Source organism: Lissotriton helveticus, chromosome 4_1, assembly GCF_964261635.1.
Source record: "Lissotriton helveticus chromosome 4_1, aLisHel1.1, whole genome shotgun sequence".
Classification (NCBI taxonomy): domain Eukaryota; kingdom Metazoa; phylum Chordata; class Amphibia; order Caudata; family Salamandridae; genus Lissotriton; species Lissotriton helveticus.
This window is the reverse complement of record NC_136063.1, coordinates 419,283,274-419,296,303: the sequence shown is the minus strand read 5'-3', so window position 1 is coordinate 419,296,303 and position 13,030 is coordinate 419,283,274. Positions and strand designations below refer to the sequence as shown.

The 13,030-nt window shown below is 52.3% G+C and overlaps 1 protein-coding gene across 4 annotated transcripts in view; it reads left to right on the top strand.

The window, feature by feature from the left end:
• The window catches only part of VPS13B (vacuolar protein sorting 13 homolog B), a 3,181,000-nt gene that overhangs the window by 2,773,816 nt on the left and 394,154 nt on the right, over window positions 1–13,030 (top strand). For all 4 annotated transcript variants that reach the window (XM_078686964.1, XM_078686965.1, XM_078686963.1 and 1 more), the window contains exon 41: window positions 8,936–9,117. In XM_078686964.1, coding sequence (XP_078543090.1) covers window positions 8,936–9,117 — 182 coding nt within the window. The remainder of the gene's footprint in view (window positions 1–8,935; window positions 9,118–13,030) is intronic.

Below are 13,030 nucleotides of genomic sequence, written 5' to 3'. Positions count from 1 at the left end.
GTAAAGTTTGGATTTAAAATAAATGTACTGGATCGTGTTTTATGGGTGTCTCTGTGTGTGGAATCCTCCTGTGTTTTTGGAGGAATCGGTGTCCTGTCCCGGTGGGGAAATGCACCTTCTACAACGAAGACCACCCGGTTGGAGCATTGAATTGATACTATTTAAAGGGTTCCCTTCTTGTAAGGTGAAAGGTTTCCTTTTCAGGAATTCAGGAGCCTGGCAACAGTCCTGTATTACCCACATTTGTTGTGGGGCTCGGTGAATCGCCACTATATTCTTGCCGGATGATTCATTGGGCACCGTATTTTGGTTGCCTTGTGCCTGCTTCAGATTGTCTTGACTTTGCATTGTGGCTGCAGGTTGGGTTCCTGATAACTTGTGATTAATAACTGTTATTGTGTTGTTTTCACCCCATTTTTGCAAAAGGTTCCTATTTGCTTGTGGTTAGTACATGTTATTATGTTATCTCTACCCCCTTTTATGCAAGAGAATAAATTACGCACCTCATATTGTTGAAGCACTTTTGTTTCTTCCATGCATTCCTAGATCTTTTCCTTTCTCTTTCAGTTTGGGTGACTCCTTTGTTAAAGGTCTCCTCACGAGAATGTATAATGGTTAAAGTATAAGGAATTAGAAAAAAAAGCTATCCAGTGACTCTGATGCTCCAATGCCCAAGGGACCGTTTGTCTCTTTGTACTCCTACTCCTGTATCTGCACCCCCGCTTGAAGAGACTGTGCTGCACCACTCAACACCTACCCCTCCTTACTCTGGCCTGTGCCCCCGGCACCACGCTGCAATGTTCTTACTGCCACTGTCGCCACCACTACCTCTTTTGGGGGGTGCAGCTCTCAAATTGCGGCTCCTACCGCCACTGCTGCTACCGCCCGCTACAGCGGAACACAATTTTCCAAACTCTCAAGTTGCGCCTCCTGCCGCTACCACCTCGCTCCTCTGCGGCACTCTTGCTGCAGCACACAATTCATGTTTTTTTAGGCCTCGCCTATGCAGCGTGCATGCGCTGCATAGGAGGGCCTTTAGCCGCCGCTTTGCTCATTTTCTAGCACACATTCGTGCTTGTGGCGGCATCCACCTTGCAGGGGTGCGACACAAGCACAAATGACTTTTGCAGGAACAATAATACAGTACAGATGAATATTTAACGAATTTGCACCCCCCCAACTCCCTCTGTCCCACTTCCTCCCCCCCAAAAGATCGTACAAAGTCCACACTGTCTCGTCCGCAAAGTGAAAGTAAGTTGACAAGTCCTCATCTGGGTACACACACCTTCCCCAGTCCCTCCCTGCCCTCCCCCATATTGGCCCACAGGTTTAATCCGGTAGCGAATGCTCCACCATCGCCGGTGGCTCCAGCCAGAGGCCTCGGTACTCCACCCATCTTTTCCAGATTTTATAGTGTTTGCGCGGGCACCCTCTGGCCACAAAGATGGGTTGCCCCAGACCCATGCAAAAGTCCCAAAAATGTTTTCAGGCAGCCACCGATGGGGCCCTTGTCGCCTTCCATGCTTTAGCAATGTCCTGTTTTGCCAACGTGAATCCTAAAAGCATAAGATGCCGTTTGTAAGCGTTGCTGACCACCCCCTCCATAACATGAAGTAGTGCCAGCTATGGTGTGCGTGCAAGCTACCAGCCCAAGACTTCAGAGAGACAGGCAAATACCCCCCTCCAGAAGCGATCCAGCGATGCGCACTGCCAAACTGTGGGTATAAACGTACCCTCATCCCGTTCGCAGCGAAGACTCTCCGGGGAGGCAATCGACCCCGTCCGCCACAACCGTGACCTAGTAAAGTAGACCCTGTGGAGATATTTGAATTGGACTAGACGGAGCCGTATCGCTATGGCTGCCCCCCGCGGGGCTGCCAGGGCCTCCGTCCAATCCTCCTCCTCCAGGTTGCCCACATCTTTCTCCCAGTCCCCCCGGAGTTTCTGAAGTGTAAGGGAGCAGTGCGTGATCAGGGACTGGTAAATACGAGAATTTATTTTCTTCTTTCAAATCCCTTATAAAAACGTTGTCTTCGATGGGGCTAAATTCGGGTATAGACTCCAGGCCCTGCAGGCTGGGGGACAGTGCGTGGCGGAGCAGCAGACAACGATATAATTGTGTCTGGGGCATATGAAACTCCTCCTGAAGTTCTATGAAGGATTTAAGTGTTGTGCCCCTCAAAACATCTCCCAGGGTGGAGATACCTATGGCATTCCACCCCCGAAATCCCGGAAGGGCCTGCAAATGGGGCAGGCGCCCATTATTCCACAATGCGGTCTCCCGGGGCAGAACGTTCCACCAGCCCATGCACCGCAGCGCCTGCCTCCAAACCATGAACACCACTCGAGAGGCTGGCGGCAATGCGCTTTGTAGCCACGCCGAATGCAATAGTGTATGAAGTGTGTGATGTCCCATCAGGTAGCGTTCCAGTGCGTACGCCGAGTCCCCCCTATCCCCATAACACCATTCATTGAGGACCAGCAGATGCGAGGCCTGATAGTACGAGAGGAGATCTGGGGAAGCCAGACCTCCACAATTAGTGGATAAAAAGCACGTACGTATAGCCACCCGCACCGTCCCCCTCTCCCACAGAAACTGCACCAACACAGAATTCACCAGCCAGAACCATCTAGGCTGGATCGGATACGGGTGATTCTGCAGCTGGTAGAGAGGTCGTTGTAGTGCTACCATTTTGAAGATGGCCAATCTGCCATAAAGTGTTAGGGGCATGCAGGACCAGGACCTAAGGTCTGCACGAACCCGTTCCCACACAGGTGTCAGGTTGCGTGCCCAGGCAACGACCGGAACGTCTGAGAGCACCACCCCCAGATATTTCAAACCACCTATGGCCTACTGAACCCCAGATGCCCACGAACCCACTCTCTTCCGCTCTCCCAGCGCCCAAAGCGTGGACTTGCGAGGGTTCATGTACAGTCCTGATGTCTCCCCGAAATTCTGCATGATTCGCAAGCGCCGTGGCCCCGTCCTATCAATCGCCGTCAGAAAGAAGAGAACATTGTCTGCAAAAAGCGCAATTCGATCGGAGAGGCCCTCGGCCCACTCAAATCCTCGTATCTGGGCGTCTATGCGCACCCAGGCCGCCAAGGGCTCCTTGGCCAGGGCGAAGAGATATGGAGACAGGGGACATCCCTGCCGCGTGCCACTCTGGATTGGGAAAGTGGAGGAGACGGCGCCCGCGACCCGCACCGATGCCGTCAGATCCGTGTATAGGAGTTTCATGTAAGAAAGAAAGCGTGGGATCAGGTTGACTCTGTGGAGCAGGGCGAACAGGTAGACCCAACTCAGGGAGTCAAATGCCCTGTCCATATCTGCCGAGAGTAGTGCCGCCGGTTCCCCAGTTTGTTGAATCGCCACAACCGCCACCTGGGCTCTCCTGATGTTGTGCTGGTTTGCCCGCTGGGGCATAAACCCCGCCTGATCAGGGTGTACGAGTGATGTGATATAGGGTAAGAGGCGATTGGCCAGCGCCTTCGCCAGAACTTTGGCCTCCACATTTAAGAGGGAGATGGGGCGGTATGAGGCATGTTGTTCCCGGAGGACGCCCGGGCTTATGTAACCCTACCACCTCTGCATGCCTCCAGTCCGGGGGAAGCACACCCTCTTCCCGGGCCTCCTCCACCACTGCCTGGTAATGTTGGGCCAATTGCACATTATAGCGGCTAAAGAACTCACTCGGAAACCCATTGGGTCCGGGCACCTTCCCCGGGTTAAGTTCTCACAGGGTCCCTTCCAGTTCTTCATCCAACAAGGGTGCCTCCAGCTGATCCCGCACCTCATCCGACAGTGCCTTGGGTGGCAGATCAGTAATAAATGTATCTATCGTGGCCGCTGATAGACATTCCCGGGGGGCATAGAGTTCGGCGTAATACATAGCAAAGCTCTCCGCAATGGCAGGAGGATCCGTAATCGGAAGTCCCGCCAGGTCCAATATACCCGGTAGAGCCTTGGAGTGAAACGTGCCCTGACAACATCTTACTAGACTTGTCTCCCCATTGGTACACTCTCCTGCGCGTCGCCAGCCAGACCTGACGTGCCTCATCCATCAGCAGGGCAGCGCACTCCTGTTGGGCCAAGAGCAGTTGCCGCACACCCAGGTCACTCCCTGCCTCGCGGTTCTGCTGCTCAAGCCTTTCTATGTTTGCCTCAGCGCGGGTCACTTCCTCCCTTCGCCGCTGCACACCAGGAGATGTCCACCCCTCGCAGAGTAGGCTTCAGCACCTCCCACAAGGTAGAAGTACTAGACACCGATCCCACATTCGCAGACAGGTACTGGGCAGTAGTTTCCCCTATATGGGCCGTATATATCACGTTCTGGAGGTGCCGCACTGCCATCCGCCACCGAAATGGCTGTCTCCCCCTACCCGTGAGCAGTTCTATGAATATCGGGGAGTGGTCTGAAAGGCCCCGGGGAAGAATCTCCGCCGCCACAACTCTACCAGCCATCGCCCGGGGAACAAAAATATAATCCAGTCTGGAAAAGGGTTTGTGGACCGCTGATAAATATGTGTATCCCTGAACCGCACTGTGGGCCCGCCGCCAGGTGTCAACCCAGTCCAATCCTACCACCAGGGAATGTAGTTTTGTAGAGAGATGACTCCTATGGCCACCCCCATCCCCGGCTCTATCCTTGGCCGTGTCCATGACATCGTTCCAGTCTCCACCCACCACAGACAGCGCATCCGGCATATCGGCCCACAGGGATTGTAACTTCTCAATTAAATTCCACTGCAATGGAGGAGGGGCATATTCACTACCTAAAATCAGGGGGTCCTCCCCAACCCTACCCCGGAGAAATAGGTAACTCCCCTGCGTGTCGGTCCACTGCTGCTCATGCGTGTAAGGGACCCTGCGATGTATAAGGATAGCCACACCTCGTGAAACCCGCGTGGAACACCTGATGGAACCAATAGCGCTGCAGGCATCGGGCCTTCGTACCCATGAGATGTCTCCTGTAGCATGAAGATATCAGCCTTTGCCCTCTTCGCGTGTTGAAGTATGGCCGCTTAATCTTGTCAAGGGCCCCCGCACATTCCAGCTTAGGATACGGAGACCTCCCTGCATCCCCTGCCCGCTGTCAAGTTTTCTAGCCATAGGGGGTTGTAACAGAGTGCAATGCTAACAAAGAACCTCGGCGGTGTGTGCGCCACCCGAAGCGGACCCGTAGTGTAAGTGCGACCTGTGAACAGAAACAAACCCCTCCCAACAAACCCCCCACCCCATACCTCAAAAACACTGAAGTACCTGTTGCGGCAGGGCTGGTCCCCGATCCCCAATGGGGGGATGGGCACTGCCCTGACCAATGGATCCCCAACTCACAGCCCATGACCACCTGGCAGGGCTCCCACCAGCTCAAACTAGACAGTGAGATAAGCCCAAGTCGCGACATCCCGGAATTCAGTAAACGTAGTTCCGCAACACGTCACCAGCAACCTCCATTAGTGTTCCAATGTTTGGCTCCCCTGGGCCTGCACCCCCCCGGGAGGAGGCACCACAGGATTGTGAACGCCCTCGGGACCGTGACCTTCTGTTGCCCCTCAGCCGCTGATCACGAGGGCCCCCCCCGGGCCGCATCACTCCAGGATGAGTCTGACTCTCTTCCAGGCGGTGTGTGGGGCCGCACTCGAACAGTTTTGTCCGTCCATTTGAAAAACTCTTCTGGAGTGTCAAAGAAATGAGTGTGGGAACGAAAGACCACTCGGAGGCGGGCCAGAAACAGCAGGGCATATGGAAGGTTAAGCTCTCTCAGACAGGCCTTGGCAGCCATGAAAGATTGACGCTACTGCTGGACCTGCCGCGTATAATCAGGGAATATCAGGATGCGGACATTATTATAAAGCAAGGGATCTTTGAGTCGGGCCTGCTTCAAGATAGTGTCTCTGTCCAGATAGTTCAATAATTTGGCTATAACCGGCCGTGGGCGAGCCCCCACTGGGGGCTTCTGCAAAAGCGCCCTTTGAGCCCGTCCCACCACAAAGCACCTGGACATGGCCTCAGGGGGGAGCCAGCCCTCCAGCCTTGTCGTAAGGAAGCGTTCCATGTTCCCCTCTTCGCAGCCCTCCGGAAACTCAACAAAACGGAGTTTGTTGCTTTGGGCCCGTCCTTCTGTGTCTTCCGCTCTGAGTGTGAGGCCCTTCTGGACAGTCTCCATCGCCGCTACCTTGCGCTTCAGCTCCGTGACGTCATCCTCCACTCCCGATATGCGGGCCTCAGCCTCAGTAATACGGGACACTGCATTGCGCAGGTCCTGTCGTAACAGCATAATGTCTGACCCGACTGCCCGTCTTTTTGCATCCAACATATCCCTAGATTGAGTGATCACGGCCAGGAGGGCCGCATTGTCCGGCACAGCTCCTGGCTGCCCCCAGTGGCTCCAGCCGCCGCATGTAAACTTGTTGATACGCCCCTGCTTGGTCGAGCCGCCTCCTCCCTTATCCCTGGTCATGTCTGTGCCTTAAACCTCATGGACTGTCCCAAATCTGGCCAATGGGGGCCCACACCCAAATGTTGATCACTCCCTCGGTCCGACCCAAGCGCTGAATGTGCTCTAGCCAGCCAAGGGTCCCCGCACCCAGACTCTCCGGACGCCCCAGGGACCACGTCCCACCTGAGGTGCACAGACACGTGAAGTCGGCTCTACCGGCCTTCGGGATGAAGATGTCACAGATGGGCAGGCAAAGCTCACTCACCCACACTGTCAATTATCCCACTCGCAGGCCGTGGCAGGCACCCACGCTCCTGCGGTCCGATGCTGACTGCCGAGAGGAGCTCCTATCCAGGATCGCCACTGGGGTGGGATATATGCTGGCTGAGGATCCTAGAGCTCCGCCACGCTGCGCGACTTCGCTGCCGATGTCCCCCGCACACGCCAGTCCACACGTCGAACCCGCAGGGCAGAAGGCCCACTCCCAGCCGCCGCACCAAGGACCCACCCAGCCCAGAGCGTCTCGGCTGAGGTGGATGCGGCCAAACAGACCCTCAGTATTTCCCCATGCGGCCCGACTACGCCCCCGATCCCCCACAGTGATGTCCAACGCCGGGGTGGGGGGGGAGACCCCGTATATTCCAGGGAAGGGGCAGGCACCCCCTGCGGCCCCCACTCGCTCCCCTGCGGTCCGATTCGCTGACCGCCGGTAGAAGCTCCTATCCAGGAGCACCCCCAAGAGTGGGCGGAAGAGTATATTCAGAGAGAATGGAGCCCTGCACCGAGGTCCCCCTAGGCCCAGAGCGACACAGGTCAGGCGGAGGCAGCCAAAGAAGTCCGCGTTATCCCTCAATGTGGCCCGACTGCACCACCAATCCCCCGCAGTGATAGATAACGTGGGGGTAGGGGGGCCGACACTACTGTCTGGGTAAGCTCCAGGGGCCTCGATGTCTTCCATGGAAAGGAGAAGGCAGCCAAGCGTTCCTTCCAGAGCCCACCCCGCGCAGTCCAACCTCGCCGCTGAGCCCGGCCGCAGCACCAGACGGGGGGAGGGCTCCAACCGCCACTGCCACACTTCAATTCAGGGCACACGGTGTTATCGGGGGGAGGGGGGGTGGCGGCCTACTCGCTGCCCGGCCACCCCCCCCACGCGGTCCCAGTTGTGACACCACAGTGAAGGGGGCCGCCTCAACCAGCGGGGACTCCGCTGTCTAGAAGTCCAGCCCCAAGCCGCAGCTCACACTCCAGGCGCACCGCCCTACCTCCGCGGCCCTATCCGGCTGCCGGGTCACTCCGTCCCGCAGCAGCAGTCCCGTCGGCCGCGACTCAGAGCCACGGCACCACCCCTCTCACGCCAGGCAGTCGGTGAAGTTCCAACACCAGGCCTATCCGCCGGTTCGGCCAAGCTCCTCACATGGCCCCCAGTCCAGGACAGCAGCGCCGTTCACCACACTCCGGGCCCTCCTCCTCACCCGGCGAGGCATCTCCCCCACACCGGCCGTATCTCGGTGTCACAGCCGCTCCCAAATTACCACACACGATGGAGTGGCCGGTGCTGTGTCACAGAGGTATTGAATCCCGCTTCGTTCATTCCAGGATGTCAGGATATTAGACTGATGTGCGTAAGGCTGGACGAAGCTGGCCTAGCACACGTCCGCCATGTTGGCTTACCAAGCCACGCCCCTTTGCTCCTCTTGTTTTGAATCCAGTGCCTAACCCCCAAGCATCGGTTCCCCTACTTTAGTAATTTTCTCTGCATTCTAACTGTTGTGCAGCTTACTAAGCTAAACAAGCATTGGCATAGCCAATAGGTCTCGCCTTTGGAACCTTATAAGTATTAAGTTATGCTGTACAATATCCTTGGTGCAACATCATCAACTGTTGCATGTCTTAACACGTATAAGGTCCCAAAGGCGAGACCTATTGGCTATGCCAATGCTTGTTTCATGTAGCCAGCAGCTGCCGGGTTGCTGCTGGGGTGCACATTGTGCAGCTCGTTAGCCTCATTGTGTCACGTCACTTCCAGTTCCACTCTTCTGCATCCAGTTCCAGAGATTGACTTAAACAATTATATACTACACATAATATCATTGCAAGACAGCCACCCACTGCTATGTTTAATTGTATTAGTTATTACAAGCATGTCTGCCATATATAGGTGTCATCATGTTTCCTTTTTTCTACTTTTCATTTAGCTTGCATATGGTATTGAGTTTGTGTGTGTTTTAATGTGGTTGTGTAAATGGTAGATGCAGGAACGAGTCAGCGGGTAGATGAATGGATGCATGAGTTCAAGCTTAACTGAGAGTGCAGGTGAGATAACTTATTGAGTGCCTAAACCCATCAATAACTGGCACTTTAATTTTTAACTTTTGACATTGCTAGTGCTTGTTTGAACATTGTAAGAGCCTCCTATGATATTTGAATACAACCTGCTGCCCTTTTAAGGGACTTCATAGAGAATTTATGTTTTGTTTCACACTTTTTTCCAGTTCTGAAAGTGAATCGGGCTCTCAGAGTGCATGTGACCAACTGGTGACTCCTACTGCTTTGGCAGCCTGCACTAGAGTGGATTCTTGCTTTACGCCCTGGTTCGTACCATCGTTGGGTATTTCTGTGCATTTCGCTCATGTGGAGATCCATCTTTGCCACCACTTGGACCAGCTTGGCACAGGTACTTCTTTTTCTTTTGTACTTTTTTTTCTAAACATTCTTTTTTTATTAAGTTTTGGTTTATGCCCTAGATCAGGGCTCTGGTAAGACCACATCAAATACTCTAAGTGGCACAATATCGTCACCTTACATCAAAGGAAAAGAATGTAAGCAAAAATCAAAACAATAACAATAACATCAACCTGAAATTGGTACAGTCATCATTCTGCTCGTCCCCAACATCTAAATATCCAACACATTCTAAGTAACAGTCACTAAACTATTTCCCAGTTCCCAATCCGCAGTGGCCTTTTCCCTGTTCCCTACCATATCTCAGGATAAATCCATGGTATTCATGGGAATAAACATTCAAGATCCACAGTAATGGTTATTTGTAGTTGTTCTTCTTGTTCTATCACGCCCCTCCGTTCCTCCTCAGCTCCTGTTGTCAGCTGGCCTCCCCAATCCCCTGTGTAACCTCTTCCACTTCCCTTTCCCAGTCTTGTTCTTAACTTTAAAATTAAAAAGGAATCCATGTTTAATCTGTATCCGTCATCGCAGTTTAAATGACATTGTTTGTGTTGTTTCCGTAGAAATGTATTGATCGACATTTATAGTTCATCAGCGTTCAGTGCTGTAGATTGGTATCCACCTTTAATGCTGATCATTATTAAGTCACCAATAAGTGCTGCAAGTTGGTAAACACTGGGATTCTACTTTTGCTTTGGGTTATCCCAGGTGGGGGTGGCCAGCCTCCATCCAAGAGGGCTGTGCCTTAAATTAGGTCGTCCTCCTAAACTCCCATCACACTGGGTATTGTTGCCACAGGGAGCCTGACTCCTGAATATAAAGGTCGCAAACTTGAAGTCTGGCGTCAACAGTAATGTCATAAGATAGAATCCCATAGAAGGGCAAAGTCCGTATTCCGTTGCTTTGGCGTTGTCCATGCAGCACGCACCGCTGAAGAAATCCATGTAGGGTCAATAAGTCTTTGCGGTCGTCGGTTGTGAAATGTGGTCAGTGTCGGATCTGACCTTTGCCACCACAGCCACAAGCTGCCTACTATTATTAACAATATGAGGATGACCTTAAATCGTTTCTGACATTAATCTTGAAAAAGCCCCAGGCCTGCGCGCTGCTCAAGGGGCGAAACACGTTAACTGGCCCATTTTTTCAAGTAAAAACACAGAATATTGACCAGAAATTATATATCTTTTTTGGTCATATTAAATACTGGAGATGTATCTCCTTGAAAAAACTTCTAATCATTATCATACTGTCTACCCTAAATATATCAAACCAATGAAGGTGGTAAAGCATTTCTTTTTCTGTTGTTCATTTTATTATGAAACTGCTTTTTGAATGTGTGCATTCGTCCTGACCACATTGAATTCTTTTTTAGGAGATCAAGGGGCGAGACTATAGGCCGAGTCCTCCCTGGAAGCTTATGTAACTCTGCCGCTTGTATCACTGTTAAGCACATAGTGCATAAAAGACACCGAGCTTGTAGCCATTTATGTAGTGAAAAAACATGTGTTGATGACTAAAGGAACAATAAGCATTGGCGATAAGTATATACATTTTTTCTTCAAGCTCCACCTAAAAATTCTGTATTTCAAAAATGTAGTCATTGTTATGTCCCTTTGTATGGCATAGCTTATCACCCGTGAGGGTATACAGGCGCTGGAGCAGGAATGTAGGCTAGGCAGCGCTCTGCCAGGTCTTCAGTTTCTAGTGGAAGTTAAGAAGAGAAGGAGCTGCCCTGATGTGTTGAGGAAGATCTGATGGATACTTCTGCCTATGGAGTCCTCACCTTTTGAATACCCTCTGCCAGCATTCCTCGGGAAAATTATTTCCTAGCTCTCCCCACGCCGACGAGGATGTCACAATGGACCGACTCCGCACGCGGCATCGTGTGACGTCGACGGAGCCATAAAAGGACCTCGTTGGTGTGATGGCGTCAGTTCCCTTTTTTCCGCGCCGTCGACACCAACGGATTTTCTAGGGCTCTCCGCTTTCAGAGAGATAAAACTTTGTATCTTTGTGCCTGTTACTCTTTTTCGGAATGGCTACTTCGAGGAAAACAGATTTTAAACCTTGTAGGGAATGTGGTGGACACATGTCCATTACAGACCTTAAAGACGATTGCCTTTGGTGCCTTTCCTTGGACCACGACGTCGAGGAATGTAGAAGTTGTAGGAAAATGAACCCGAAGGCGATCAAGGAACGGGAGGTCAAGTTGTTTATGGCCAAAGCTAAGAAGGAGAAGAAAGGTAAGAAGAGGGAGAAGTCTTCGTCTTCGCATACTTTGAGGTCGAAGAAACATAAGAGGTCCGAGAAGAGACATGCCTCACGCCATCGTTCTTCGAAGTCTAGAGTCTCGAAGTCGAAGAAGAGGTAGCGTTCGAGGTCGTTAACTCCAGCTGAGCGACCTCGAAGAAAAGATTGTATTCCTCCTTCTCCCTCTCCATCTCCTAAGGCGATGCCAGTGTCATCTCCCAAGCCGGTGTCTCCAGTTTCAGATGTGTCTTCGCATCATGAAGATTCTCCGGCTCCAGCGACGTCGCCTGTTCATCCTGAGAAACTTCTCCAATCCCTGAGACTTCACCTGGGCGGGCGTCGTCAACGACTCCACAGGCTCCGTCTCGACTCCAGTCAATTCCACATCAGGAAGGTACGGATCGTTATCCTCCTTTTCCTGCTCCAGGGGCCAGGTTCCATCCGGCACGCCTTCTGGCCCCGTGGGTCCATTGACTTTCAACCTGGGTGTGCCTCAATTCTATCCCCAGGCACCTTTTATGCCGTCGGCTCCAGCTTGGCATTTACCGACGCCGAGGACCTCTACTCCGGCTCCGCGGACGCCTTCTGTAGTTGATCCGGCTCCGATGCGAGATCGATCGAAGTCGAGGAACAAAGGTGAGGCTACTCTAGCGATGCCGCTCTTGCTTTCTCCGGCGCATCGTACGGCTCCACCGACGCCGTTGCCTAAACATCGCTCCAGGAGAGAGCCACAAAGATTGCTTGAAAAGCAGGAGTATCTACAAGAGCAGGAAGAAGGTGAAATTACAGAGTCTGTGGATGAGTTTGAAGGCCTTCAGGAGGCAAGAGGACTTGATACTTCTCCTGAGTATAACCTGCCATCTGCATCTAGTGATGCCCTCTTCCTCCACACCACTAATGATAACGATTGTGTGTGTGTGTCAGTTTACCACGTCCTGAGGCGGAAAGCCGGGACTGTTTGCGCATTTCCTGTATTCTGCATGATTTTAAAATCGCCAAATTTTAAAAACAACTATTTTTTAAACTTGTGAAAAAAAAATTGTATTTTGCACTTTACCCACTTGATATTTAGCTGTATCCTAGCACTTGTGCAGAACCCCTTATTACAGACTCGCTACCTGGAACAGGGGCTCTCCTGGCTGCTAATCCACGTCAGGTTCCACCTCTTGCAGCTGATTGGACGCTGCTCGGGGGGCCGCCATTTTAGGTGAGGACCAGGATCAGGCTCAGCACTCCTGTGCTTCGCCCCTCCCGCCCACCCGCCCTCGGCCACTACAAAAGCCCTCTTCCTCCACACCACTAATGATAACGATTGTGTGTGTGTGAGTCAGTTTACCACGTCCTGAGGCGGAAAGCCGGGACTGTTTGCGCATTTCCTGTATTCTGCATGATTTTAAAATCGCCGAATTTTAAAAACAACTATTTTTTAAACTTGTGAAAAAAAAAATTTATTTTGCACTTTACCCACTTGATATTTAGCTGTATCCTAGCGCTTGTGCAAAACCCCTTATTACAGACTCGCTACCTGGAACAGGGGCTCTCCTGGCTGCTAATCCACGTCAGGTTCCACCTCTTGCAGCTGATTGGACGCTGCTCGGGGGGGCCGCCATCTTAGGTGAGGACCAGGATCAGGCTCAGCACTCCTGTGCTTCGCC